The sequence below is a fragment of the Struthio camelus genome, chromosome 19, assembly GCF_040807025.1.
Source record: "Struthio camelus isolate bStrCam1 chromosome 19, bStrCam1.hap1, whole genome shotgun sequence".
Lineage (NCBI taxonomy): Eukaryota > Metazoa > Chordata > Aves > Struthioniformes > Struthionidae > Struthio > Struthio camelus.
In genome coordinates, this window is record NC_090960.1 from 1,574,037 (window position 1) to 1,585,968 (window position 11,932).

At 69.8% G+C, this 11,932-nt stretch overlaps 1 protein-coding gene across 3 annotated transcripts in view; it reads left to right on the top strand.

Annotated features, from left to right (window-relative positions):
- The window catches only part of BAHCC1 (BAH domain and coiled-coil containing 1), a 29,194-nt gene extending 17,973 nt beyond the window's left edge, over positions 1–11,221 (top strand). Inside the window, exons 10-27 of one of the 3 annotated variants that reach the window (XR_011135495.1) lie at positions 247–993; positions 2,679–2,863; positions 2,997–3,133; positions 3,385–3,486; positions 4,105–4,219; positions 4,301–4,553; positions 4,764–4,928; positions 5,642–5,967; positions 6,056–6,163; positions 6,238–6,485; positions 6,567–6,642; positions 6,745–6,853; positions 6,971–7,093; positions 7,176–7,349; positions 8,271–8,672; positions 9,052–9,409; positions 10,382–10,618; positions 10,691–11,221. Coding sequence is in view for 2 of the 3 variants with exons in the window: in XM_068913700.1 (XP_068769801.1) it covers positions 247–993; positions 2,679–2,863; positions 2,997–3,133; positions 3,385–3,486; positions 4,105–4,219; positions 4,301–4,553; positions 4,764–4,928; positions 5,642–5,967; positions 6,056–6,163; positions 6,238–6,485; positions 6,567–6,642; positions 6,745–6,853; positions 6,971–7,093; positions 7,176–7,349; positions 8,271–9,409; positions 10,382–10,897 (4,523 nt within the window). In the remaining variant the exon portion in view is untranslated. Of the gene's footprint in view, positions 1–246; positions 994–2,678; positions 2,864–2,996; positions 3,134–3,384; positions 3,487–4,104; positions 4,220–4,300; positions 4,554–4,763; positions 4,929–5,641; positions 5,968–6,055; positions 6,164–6,237; positions 6,486–6,566; positions 6,643–6,744; positions 6,854–6,970; positions 7,094–7,175; positions 7,350–8,270; positions 9,410–10,381 lie in introns of all 3 variants that reach the window. The other 2 variants (XM_068913702.1, XM_068913700.1) reach the window with 2 other exon arrangements.
- The last annotated feature ends 711 nt before the right edge of the window (positions 11,222–11,932 follow it).

Sequence of the window (11,932 nt, forward strand, 5' to 3'; positions counted from 1 at the left end):
GTGCAGCGTGGGAGCGGTGCAGCACGGGAATGGGGTGCAGCGCGGGAACAGGGCGCCGGGGTGCAGCGTGGGAGCGGTGCAGCACGGGAATGGGGTGCAGCGCGGGAACAGGGCGCCGGGGTGCAGCGTGGGAGCGGTGCAGCACGGGAATGGGGTGCAGCGCGGGAACAGGGCGCCGGGGTGCAGCGCAGGAACAAGGCGCCACGGGGGCCCCGTCCGGGCTGAGCGCCCCCTGCTTCCCCGCAGACCTGCCGCCGGGCTACAGCTACCCCGCGGCCGGCATGGGCTTCTCCTCGCCGCTGGCGCCCGACGCGCACTCGGCCGAGCCCGCCGACCCCGACACTATGCAAGCGGTCTCCCCGGCGGCCGAGCCCGAGCAGTCGCGGACCTTCAGCCCCGCGGAGGAACCTCACTGTGACGCCGGGGCGGCGCGGGAGCCGCCGGCCGGGGGGGCCGCCCCGGAGGGCCCCGGCCCGCTGCTGCACCGCCACCACCTCCTCCTGGCCCAGGGGCAGCGCTCGGCGGAGCTGGCACCCGCGGGGACCCCCGGCCCCGCGGAGGAGCGGCCGCCGGCGCCCTTCGCCGTCCGCCCGGACGCGGCTCAGGGAGCGCCGGAGCAGCGCCCGGAGGAGCCGCGGGGGCCGGCGCCCGCGGCAGGGCGCTCCGCGCCGGGCTCCCCCGCCGGCCGGGAAGAGGAGGAGGGCGACAGCGAAGGCTCCGGGCTGGAGGGCGGCTGCAGCCAGGAGGAGGGCGACGGCCCCGGGCTGGCGCGGGCCCCCGGCGGGCGGCAGGGCTGCCCCGGCGGCCTGGAGGCGCTCATCGCCGCCGGCATCGACCTGGGGGAGCTGCCGGCGCTGGGCTCGCCCGGCGCGCCGCCCCCCCCGGCGCCCCCCTCGCCCGCCCCGCGCCCCGCGGGGCTCCCCGGCATCGCCCTGCTCAGCGAGCTCGCCGACCTGGAGCTGCGGCAGCGCCGCTGCGACCTGGCCCGGGAAGGTGAGCGCAGCCCGGCGGCGCTGCGGGCCATGCAACGGGGGCGCGCAGGGCGCGCTGGAGGGGCTGCGCAGTGCGCCCGCTGGGGGCTGCGCGGGGGGGTCCTACGGGGGCTGCACAGTGTGCCTGCTGGGGGGCTGTGCAGTGTGCGCACTGGAGGGGCTGCACTGCATCTGCTGGGGGCTGTGCAGGGTGTGCAGTGGGGGCTGCGCAGTGCACCTGCTGGGAGGCTGTGCAGTGTGCGTACTGGAGGGCCTGTGCAGTGCACCTGCTGGGGGTGCTCAGGGTGTGCACTGGAGGAGCTGCACAGTGCGCCCACTGGGGGCTGCGTGGGGGGGTGCAACGGGGGCTGTGCAGTGTGCGTACTGGAGGGGCTGTGCAGTGCGCCTGCTGGGGGCTGCGCAGGGTGTGCAACAGGGGGATGCGCAGGGTGTGCACTGGAGGGGCTGTGCAGTGCATCTGCTGGGGGTGTGCAGGGTGTGCAGTGGGGGCTGTGCAGTGCGCCTGCTGGGAGGCTGTGCAGTGTGCGTACTGGTGGGGCTGTGCAATGTGTCTGCTGGGGGCTGTGCAGGGTGTGCAACGGGGGGTGTGCAGTGGGTGTGCAGTGAAGAGGCAGCAGAGTGCCTGTGTGATGGCAGGGCTGTGCAGTGTACATGGAGTGGAGGAGTTGTTCAGTGCACCCAACAGCAGGCCTGTACAGTGTGTGTGCAGTGGAGGAGCTGCGCAGTGTGTGCAATGGCAGGGCTGCGCAGTGTACCCCAATGGCAGGCCTGTGCAGTGGGTGTAGGAGGAGGTTGTGCTGTGCACGCAGTGGCAGGGCTGTGCAGTGTACATGTAGCAGTGCTGCTGTGCACTGCACACAGATGCAGGCCTGCATGGTGCCTGTGTAGCAGCGGGGCTGTGCAGTGCAGTGCAGTGTGTGCAGGGGAGGGGCTGTGCAGTGCACACAGCTGCAGGGCTGTGCAGTACCCACATAGCAGCAGGGCAGGGCAGTGCAGTGCGTGCAGGGGAGGGGCTGTGCAGTGCACACAGCTGCAGGGCTGTGCAGTACCCACATAGCAGCAGGGCAGGGCAGTGCAGTGTGTGCAGGGGAGGGGCTGTGCAGTGCACACAGCTGCAGGACTGCGCAGTGCCCATATAGCAGCAGTGCAGTGCAGTGCACATAGGGGAGGGGCTGTGCAGTGCACACAGCCTCAGGGCGGTGCAGTGCAGTGCTGTGTGTGCAGGGGAGGGACTGCACAGTGCACACAGCTGCAGGGCTGTGCAGTACCCACATAGCAGCAGGGCTGTGCAGTGCAGTGCAGTGTGTGCAGGGGAGGGGCTGTGCAATGCACACAGCTGCAGGGCTGTGCAGTACCCACATAGCAGCAGTGCAGTGCAGTGCACATAGGGGAGGGGCTGTGCAGTGCACACAGCCTCAGGGCGGTGCAGTGCAGTGTGTGCAGGGTGCCTCAGGGCGGTGCAGTGCACACAGCTGCAGGACTGCGCAGTGCGCACGTAGCAGCAGCGCTGTGCAGTGCAGTGCAGTGTGTGCAGGGGAAGGGCTGCACAGTGCCCACGTAGCAGCAGGGCTGAGCAGTGCTCCATGACACCCTTGGGTGCTGTGCAGCACCGTGCACGGTGGGGGGCCTGGGTCCCGCGGGGTGCCCCCGGCGCGGCGCGCCCCGCTGACCCCCCGTCTCCGGCAGGCGAGGACGAGGACCTGCTGGCCTTCAACCTGCAGAAGCTGGCCACGGTGGCGGCCGCCTGGTCGCTGGTGGAGGCGGCCAGCCGGGAGGGCAGCCCGCCCGCGCTCAGCCCCCTGCCCGCCTCCCCGCCGCCCCGCGTCCGCGCCCCCCGCCGCAAGTACACCTGGACGCCCAAAACCAAGGCCGTGAGTGTCCGCTCGCCGGGCCGGGCTGCGGGGGCGGTGGGGGCGGGAGCTGTGATGAGTTGGGGCTGGTCTCAGCGCGGGCTGGGGGCCGGGGGGCGCTCCCCGCGCTGTGAGCCGCGTCTCCCCGCCGCAGGTCTGCCCCCTGAAAGCGGCCATCGAGCAGCTCAACACGCAGGAGGTGGAGGTGCGCATGCGGCTGGCCGAGCTGCAGCGGCGCTACAAGGAGAAGCAGCGGGAGCTGGTGAAGCTGCAGAGGCGGCACGACCACGAGTGCGTCCCCGTCCCGGGTCCCGTCCCGTCCCCCCATCCCCACGGACCGGGCGCGGGCGGGGGGAGCAGGCGGGGAGGAAAGCCCAAGGGGAAAGGGGGAAGGTGGCGGGTCGGAGCGCCCGCTCAGGGAGAGGCTGCAGCGAGTCACTGGTGTGATGAGTTGGCGGCCGTTCTCAGCCCGCTCCGTTGGAGGGGCGCCGCGGGCGGGAGCAGGCGGGCGGGCGCCCCTCACGGTGGCCCCGGTGTCGCAGGCGCGACGAGAGCTCCCGGAGTCCGGCGCGGCGGGGCCCGGGGCGGCCGAGGAAGCGCAAGCACTCCAGCGCGCTGGGCAAGGGCGACAGCCGCAAAGTCAAGTGAGTGCCCGGGGCTCGGGGGCCGCTCCGGGGGGTCCCGGTTAGCCGGCCCGGGGGGAGCGGGGCAGCCCCGAGAGCGGGCAGGAGCGGCCGCGCTCCCGCCGAGCCGCTCGCCCCGCCGAGGCCGGACCCCCCCGCTCCGGAGCGGGAGCAGCGTTGCATAAAAGCCTCTTTATCGGCGCTGTATAAAGCCATTGGTCACGCTGCAGCGGCGTTCATTGCTGCTGGCGCTTTATTATTACCCATTAGCCGCCCGGCGCAGTCGTTTTCACACTCACGGGCCCTGTATAATTGTCCTTCTCTGCTACAAATTGCCTCTCCCGACAGGCCCATTTGCATAAATCCTCCGAGCTAGTCCAAACACGATTGGAGTGCGCGCGCGCGCGCGGCATCAGGCCCGATGATTTGGTAATAATAGTTAAATCTGCACTAAATGGTTCCTTCAATTAAGACAGAGGGGAGGAAAAAAAAAAATTAATCTCTAGGTTTTATGTCACAAAACATTAGTGAGCGAGCGAAGGTTACGGGGGGGGGGGAGTGGAGGGGGGGGTGCTGCAGGGCGCCGTGCCCGCGCCGGGGCCGGGCCGGCCGTGCCCACGCCGCCGCGCTCGCCCGCAGGGCCGTGAAGACCAGCCTGTCGCTGCTGTGCGCCGAGCTGCGCGGCGACCCGGGGCCCAGGAAGAAGAGGAGCAAGCTGGCCGAGGAGGCGTACGGCAGCCGGCAGAGCTCGCCGGTGAGTGCGGGCGGCGGGGCGGCGCGGCGGCGGCGGCGGCTCCGGCTCCCGCGCCCGGCCCCAGCCTCCCTGTGCCCCCAGGACAAGGTGCGCTGCAAGAAGAGCAGCTCGCAGGGCAAGCTGGGCTGCAAGGTGGCTCACAAGGTGTCGCAGCTGAAGCAGAAGGTGAAGAGCAAAGGGCTGCCCGCCGGCATCAGCCCCTTCCGCCGGAAAGACGCCAACCCCGGCAGCCGGATCCAGAAGAAGCTGTCGCGCGCCAAGAGCTCCAAGGCCGCCGCCGCCGCCAAGTACCCGCCGCCGGACCCGGACCCCCGCGAGCCGGCGGCGTTCAAAGGCAAGGGCGGCACGGGGCCGGCACGGGCGAGGGGTGCCAAGCCGGGGCTGCAGGGTGCAGCGCCCCGGGCAGCGGGCGCACGGGGGCCGGGGAGGGCGGGTGGCCGCTGCGGCTGCTCCGGTGCGAAGGCCGGTGCCCGGGGCGGCCGGTGCCGGGTGGGCTCCCGGGCGCGTGCACGGGGCCGCTCAGCGATGCCCCCTTCTCCCGCAGACGGGCACGACGGGGACACGGACAGCGAGGACGGCGACGACGAGCCGGGCTTGGCTCTGCTGCCCGCGGTGCCTGTGGCCGTGCTCGGGCCCTCCCCGTCCTCCGTGGTGAAGATGGAGGCTAACGAGAAGGCCAAGAAGAAGAAGGAAAGGCAGGGACTGCTAGGTAACGGGCCGGCGCCACGGGGCGCGTGCTGGGGACAGCAGGGGGACGCGGGGGACGGGGATGCGTGCCGGGGATGGCATGGGGGTGCGCGGGACGAGGACGGGATGGGGATGCATGCCAGGGACAGTGTGGGGACGCATGGGACGGGACGGCACAGGGATGTATGCTGGGGACAGCACGGGGACACGTGGGATGGCACAGGGATGCATGCCGGGAATGATGTGGGGATGCATGGGACGGGGACGGCACGGGGACGCGTGGGACGGGGATGGCACAGGGATGCTTGGAATGGGGACAGCATGGGGATGCATGCTGGGGACGGTGTGGGGATGTGTGGGACAGAGACGGCACGGGGATGCCTGCCGGGGTTGATGTGGGGATGTGTGGGGCAGGGATGGCACGGGGGTGCGTGGGATGGGGACAGCACGGGGACGCATGGGACAGGGATGGCACGGGAACAGCACGGGGATGCATGCTGGGGACGGTGGGGACAGGGATGCATGCCGTGGACAGTGCGGGGATGTGTGGGACGGGGACAGCACGGGGATGCATGCTGGGGACGGTGGGGACAGGGATGCATGCCGTGGACAGTGCGGGGATGTGTGGGACGGGGACAGCACGGGGATGCATGCTGGGGATGGCGCGGGGACGCCCAGGGCAGGATCAGGATCGGCCCCGGGGTCCTTGGCTCGAGCCCCGCGTCCCTCCCGCAGGGCCCTGCCGCCTCGGCAGCCCCGAGGGCGAAGTGAAGATCAAGCGGCGGCCGGTGAAGCCGGGGGCCGGCAAGCTGGAGAAGGTGCCGGCGCGGAGGAAGGCGGGCGCCTGCGAGGACGGCGCCAAGAAGAAGCTGAAGGCGAAGCCCAAGGAGAGCCTCCGGCCGCCGGCCCCGAGCGGCCCCAGCGCCCCGGCCCCCAGCAGCAGCCTCTTCGCCGCCGCCGAGCCCCGGCACTTCGGCTCGCGGGACGACGGCGCCCGCCTGGCCAGCGAGCGGCTCAAGAAGGCCACGCGCAAGAGCAAGGCGCTGCAGTCGGCCCTGCGGGTGAGTGGGGCCGGGTGCGCGGGGGGTCCCGCTGGCGGGGGGCCGGGGGCGCCCGCCGGCGCTGAGCCCGTCTCTCCCCGCGCCGCAGCGGAAGAACGGGGCGCTCGCGCTGGCCCTCTCGCCCAGGAGCGCCAAGACCATCCTGAGCAAGGGCAAGAAGCTGGCCAAGGTGAAGAGCAAGGTGACCGGCAAGCAGGTGAGGCGGGCGGGCGGCAGCGGGGGGGCCCGCGCAGCCCCCCGGCCCGGCCTGACGCCCCGCTGTGCCCGCAGTGCAAGGGGCGGGCGGTCAGCAAGCTGCTGGAGAGCTTCACCGTGGAGGACGACTTCGACTTCGACGACAACAGCAGCTTCTCGGAGGAGGAGGAGGAGGCGGGGGGCGGCTGCGGGCGCCGGTCCCCGCCGCCGCACACCTGCGCCATCCAGAAGGAGGACCTGCGGGACGGGCTGCACATCCTCATCCCCAAGGAGGACAGCCTGCTCTACGCCGGCAGCGTGCGCACCATCCAGCCCCCGGACATGTGAGCGGGGCCGGGGAGGGGGGGTGCCGGGGACCGGCGGGGCCGGGCATCGCCGGGCCGGCGCTGAGTCCTTGTCCGCAGCTACAGCATCGTCATCGAGGGCGAGAGGGGCAACCGGCAGCGCATCTACTCGCAGGAGCAGCTGCTGCAGGAGGCGGTGAGTGCGGCGGGGAGCGGGGCCGGCCGCGGCGCCCGGGGCCGCCCGGGGCCCCCGCCGGGCCGCGCAGCCCGTCAGCCCGGCGCGCTCGCTGCCTCGCAGGTCCTCGACGTGCGACCGCAGTCGCGGCGCAGCCTGCCGCCCGGCACCCGCGTCTGCGCCTACTGGAGCCAGAAGTCGCGCTGCCTCTACCCGGGCAACGTGGTGCGAGGTGAGGAGGCGGCGCGGGCCGGCGGGGCCGGGGCGGCGCGGGGGGCTCGTGCGGCCGGCCGGCAGGGCGCTGGGTGCCCGGCCCGCGCCGAGCCCCCCGGCCGTCCCCGTGCCGCAGGCTCCTCCAGCGACGAGGAGGAGGACGACCCCGAGGCGGTGATGGTGGAGTTCGACGACGGAGACACGGGGCACATCGCCGTGTCCAACATCCGCCTGCTGCCGCCCGATTTCAAGATCCAGTGTGAGTGGGCCGGGGGGGCGCGTGGGGCGCCGGCGCTGGCCCCGTGCCACCGCCGGGCCGTGACGCCGCGCTCTGCCCGCAGGCACGGAGCCGTCCCCCGCGCTGCTGGTGTCCAGCTCGTGCCGGCGGACGAAGCGGGCGTGCAGCGACACGGCCCCCCCCGGCGAGCTGCCCCCCAGCCTCTGCCCGGACCGCCATGACGGCCCCGCGTCCCCCAAGATCTCCGGCAAGAAGGCGGCCGGCAAGGAGAAAAGCGGTACGCGGGGGGCTGCGAGGCGGGGGCGGGAGAGCCCCCGCCCCGGGGGGCAGCGCCGGCGGAGCCGGAGCGAGGAGCGCGGGGATGCCGCCGCGCAGGGGAGGGTGCCGGGACGCCGGCGGTGGGGAGGGCCGGCGGGATGCCGGGATGGCGCGACAAGGATGCAGGTGCAGGCGACGATGTGGGGAGGCAGGGATGGGGAGGGGATTCAGGAAAGGGTGATGGCAGGATGCAGGGAAGGCAGCGTGAATGGGGATAGGGGTGCAAGGATTGAGATGAAGGTAACGATGCAGGGGTGGAGGTGGAGTAAGGATGTAGGGATGGAGATGGAGATAAGGATGCAGAAATGGGGATGGAGATAAGGGTGCGGGGATGGAGATAAGGGTGCAGGGATGGAGATAAGGGTGCAGGGATGGAGATAGGAATAAGGATGTAGGGAGGGAGATGGAGATAGGGATATGGGGATGGGGATGGGGATGGAGATAAGAATGCAGGGATGGGGATGGAGTAAGGATGTAGGGATGGAGATGGAGTTAAGGATGCAGGGATGGGGATATAGATAAGGATGTAGGGCTTGAGATGGAGATAGGAAGGCAGGGATGAGGATGGAGATAGGGCTGCAGGAATGGGGATGGAGATAAGGGTGCAGGGATGGAGATAAGGATGTAGGGTTGGAGATAGGAATAAGGATGTAGGGAGGGAGATGGAGATAAGGATATGGGGATGGGGATGGAGATAAGAATGCAGGGATGGAGATGGAGTAAGGATGTAGGGATGGAGATGGAGATAAAAGAATTAGGGATGTGGAGGGCACACAGGGGTGCAGGCAGTCCTGGCCGGGCAGAGGGCATCCCTCCGTCCGTCCGTCCTCCCTCGCGGCCACGGGTCCCTGTCGCGCCCTGATGCCGCGTCTCCTGCCAGGCAAAGCTGCGGAGGTGCTGTCGGGCGGCAAGGCGCCGGTGCTGAGCGACCCGTTCCTGGCCCGCCGCGGCGGGCCGCTGCTGAGCTGGTCGGCGGTGGCGCAGACGAAGCGGAGGGCGGCGAGCAAGGGCACGGCCATGCTGCAGAACCTCTTCCAGGTCAACGGCAGCACCAAGAAGCTGCGGGCCAAAGAGGCGCTTTTCCCCGTGCACCATCACGTCGCCGCCCCCGTCTTCGGCAACGGCTTCGGGGCCGACTCCTTCAGCCGCATCGCCAGCTCCTACGCGTCCTTCGGGGCCGGGGCTGGGCTGGTGCTGCCGGCTGCCCAGAAACTCCTGCGCTCCAAGAAGGCCGAGCGGCTGGAGGCAGAAGTGGGCAAAGGCGGCCGGAGAAAAGCAGGCAGTGAGTACCTGGTCAAGCTGGACCACGAAGGGGTGACGTCCCCCAAGAACAAGAACTGCAAGGCCCTGCTGCTGGGTGAGAAGGACTTTGGGGCCAAGCTGGAGCGGCCCCTGGCCAGCCACGGCTATGCCCATTCGGCCCTGGCGGGCAAGGATAGGAAGGGGCGGGCGCCCGTGCACCAGCTGCCCATGGGGCTGGCGCTGCGGAAGTACTCGGGCCAGGCCGAGTTCACCCTGAACTGCGACAGCGACTGCCACAGCTCCTACTCGGACATGGACGAGGACGAGGAGGCGGGCGGGCTGGGCGCCGACGTGCCCTCGCGCTTTATGACCCGCCTCTCGGTTTCCTCCTCTTCCTCGGGCTCTTCCACCTCCTCCAGCTCCGGCTCCATCTCCACGTCCAGCCTCTGCTCCTCCGACAACGAGGACTCCTCCTACAGCTCCGAGGACGAGGACTCCACGCTGCTGCTCCAGACCTGCCTCTCGCACCCGGTGCCGGCGCTGCTGGCGCAGCCGGACGCCCTGCGCTCCAAGAGCAGCGCTCCGCAGCGCTGCTTCCTCACCAAGGCCGCCGCCGCCGGCCCCAAGGCCAAGCTCAAGCGCAAGGAGGCCCTCAGCTTCTCCAAAGCCAAAGAGTTCTCCCGGAGGCAGCGCCTGCCCTCGGTGGAAAACCGGCCAAAGATCTCCGCCTTCCTGCCCGCGCGCCAGCTCTGGAGGTGGTCGGGGAACCCCACGCAGGTACGGCCAGCGCCCCGGCGCGGGCACCGGCCCCGGCCGCTCTGCACGGGGACGGGGTGAGGCAGGACGGAGCACGGCGCCTGGGTGCACAGGGCATGGCGCCTCCCTGCAGCGCCTGGGTGCAAGGCGCCTGGGTGCACAGGGCACAGTGCTTGGGTGCAAGGTGCTCGGCTCCGGGTGCACAGGGCATAGCACCTCGGTGCAGTACCTGGGTGCACAGGGCACAGTGCTTGGGTGCAAGGGGCACGGTGCCTGGGTGCAAGGTGCTCAGCCCTTGGGTGCCCAGGGCACAGTGCTTGGGTGCAAGGGGCACGGTGCCTGGGTGCAAGGTGCTCAGCCCCTGGGTGCCCAGGGCATGGCGCCTCGGTGCAGTGCCTGGGTGCACAGGGCACAGTGCTTGGGTGCAAGGTGCTCACTGCCTGGGTGCCCAGGGCACAGTGCTTGGGTGCAAGGGGCACGGTGCCTGGGTGCAAGGTGCTCAGTGCCTGGGTGCCCAGGGCATATAGCACCTCGGTGCAGTGCCTGGGTGCACAGGGCACAGTGCTTGGGTGCAAGGTGCTCACTGCCTGGGTGCACAGTGCTCATCCCCTGGGTGCACAGGGCACAGTGCTTGGGTGCAAGGTGCTCACTGCCTGGGTGCACAGTGCACGTGGCACCTCGGTGCAGTGCCTGGGTGCATGGTGCCTGGGCATACAGGGCACACTAGCTCAGTGCACGGTGCCTGGGTGCATGGGGCACAGCTCCTCGGTGCATGGGGCACGGCACCTCCGGGCATGGGGCACAACGCTTCGGTGCGCAGGGCACAGCCCCTCCGTGCAGGGCAGGGGGCCTGGGTGCATGGGGCACGGCACTCGGGTGCACGGGACCAGGCGGGCACCCAGCGCTTGCTGGAGGCATCTCCCGCGCGGCGGCGTTCGCCGGGGGGGCCGGGGCACCGGGGCTGACGCCGCGGCGTGCCGCCCCTGCCTGCAGCGGCGGGGCATGAAGGGCAAGGCGCGGAAGCTGTTCTACAAGGCCATCGTGCGGGGCAAGGAGACGCTGCGCATCGGCGACTGCGCCGTCTTCCTCTCGGCCGGGCGGCCCAACCTGCCCTACATCGGCCGCATCGAGAGCATGTGGGAGTCCTGGGGCAGCAACATGGTGGTGAAGGTCAAGTGGTTCTACCACCCCGAGGAGACCAAGCTGGGCAAGCGGCAGAGCGACGGCAAGGTGAGGGGCGGCGGGGGGCCGGGGCCGGGGCCGGGGCCGGGGCCGGCGGTGACGGTGCCTGGCCCCCCGCAGAACGCCCTGTACCAGTCGTGCCACGAGGACGAGAACGACGTGCAGACCATCTCCCACAAGTGCCAGGTGGTGGGACGGGAGCACTACGAGCAGATGACCCGCAGCAAGAAGTACCAGGACCGCCAGGACCTCTACTACCTGGCGGGCACCTACGACCCCACCACCGGCCGCCTGGTCACGGCCGACGGCGTCCCCATCCTGTGCTGACGGCGGCCCCCGCGCCGCCCCCCGCCGCCCGCCCGCCCGGCCCTTATGCAACGCCGGCGCCCGCCCGCGCGGTGCCCCTACAAGCCATACTTTCCCTAGTACCTCTGACTGTTTGCCAGCAGGTAAAGCAGAAATCAGGTGTGTTGTTCTATTTATTTTGCGTGTAAATATTGTAATTTCTTCCGGGAAGTTTTATGGAAAACAGGCGAACGGACAGAGGACGCAAAGCAAGCAAAAAAAAAACAAAAACAAAAACGCAACAAAAGCAAGCGAATAAATAAATAATAGAGTGGGGGGGGCGGCGGGGGGGGTGGGGGGGGGGGGTCGGGGCCGTTTCCGTTTCAGTGCACTGTTTCCCCCAGCCTGGCTGGGACGAGGACAGCGGGGGACTGTAAATAGGGGAGCGGGCGGGCGGCGGGCGCCCCGGGCAGGCACGGCGCTGGCCCGCCCGCACCCGGCCCCGCGCCGCCCGCCGCCCCGCTCTGTAAATGTGTACATTTGGGGGGGGGGGGTTGGGGGGGTTGGGGGGGGCTTTTCCAGTGTAAACACTAAAAAAAAAAAAAAAAGGCAAAAAAACCCACAAACTCCCACGAACACCCCATGACAAAAAAGAAAAAAAAAAAGAAAAAAAAAAGGAAAAAAGGATTAAAAACACAAAGGTTTTATGAACAGCAAACTCTATGTAAAGGCCTTTTAGTATGGAACTTTTTTATTGATACCTTGGCTTATGAATAAATATATGAACCGTTCCCGGCGCCCGTCTCTGCTTTCCGCCCGCCCGCCGGCCGCTTGGCCGGGTCCTGCCCACCCCCCCACCCCCCCCCGGCCGGTTCCTGCACCCCGGCCGGGTCCTGCACCCCCCCCCCCGGCCGGATCCTGCCCCCTGGTTCAAGGCCTCTCTGCTGGACTCTGCTCCACAGCCGTGGCCAGATCCTGCCCCACGGCTGGCTCCTGCTACCAGGCTGGATATTACACCATGGCCTGAGCTTACACTATGGCCGGATCCTGCACCCTAGTTACAGGCATGGGCCTGCC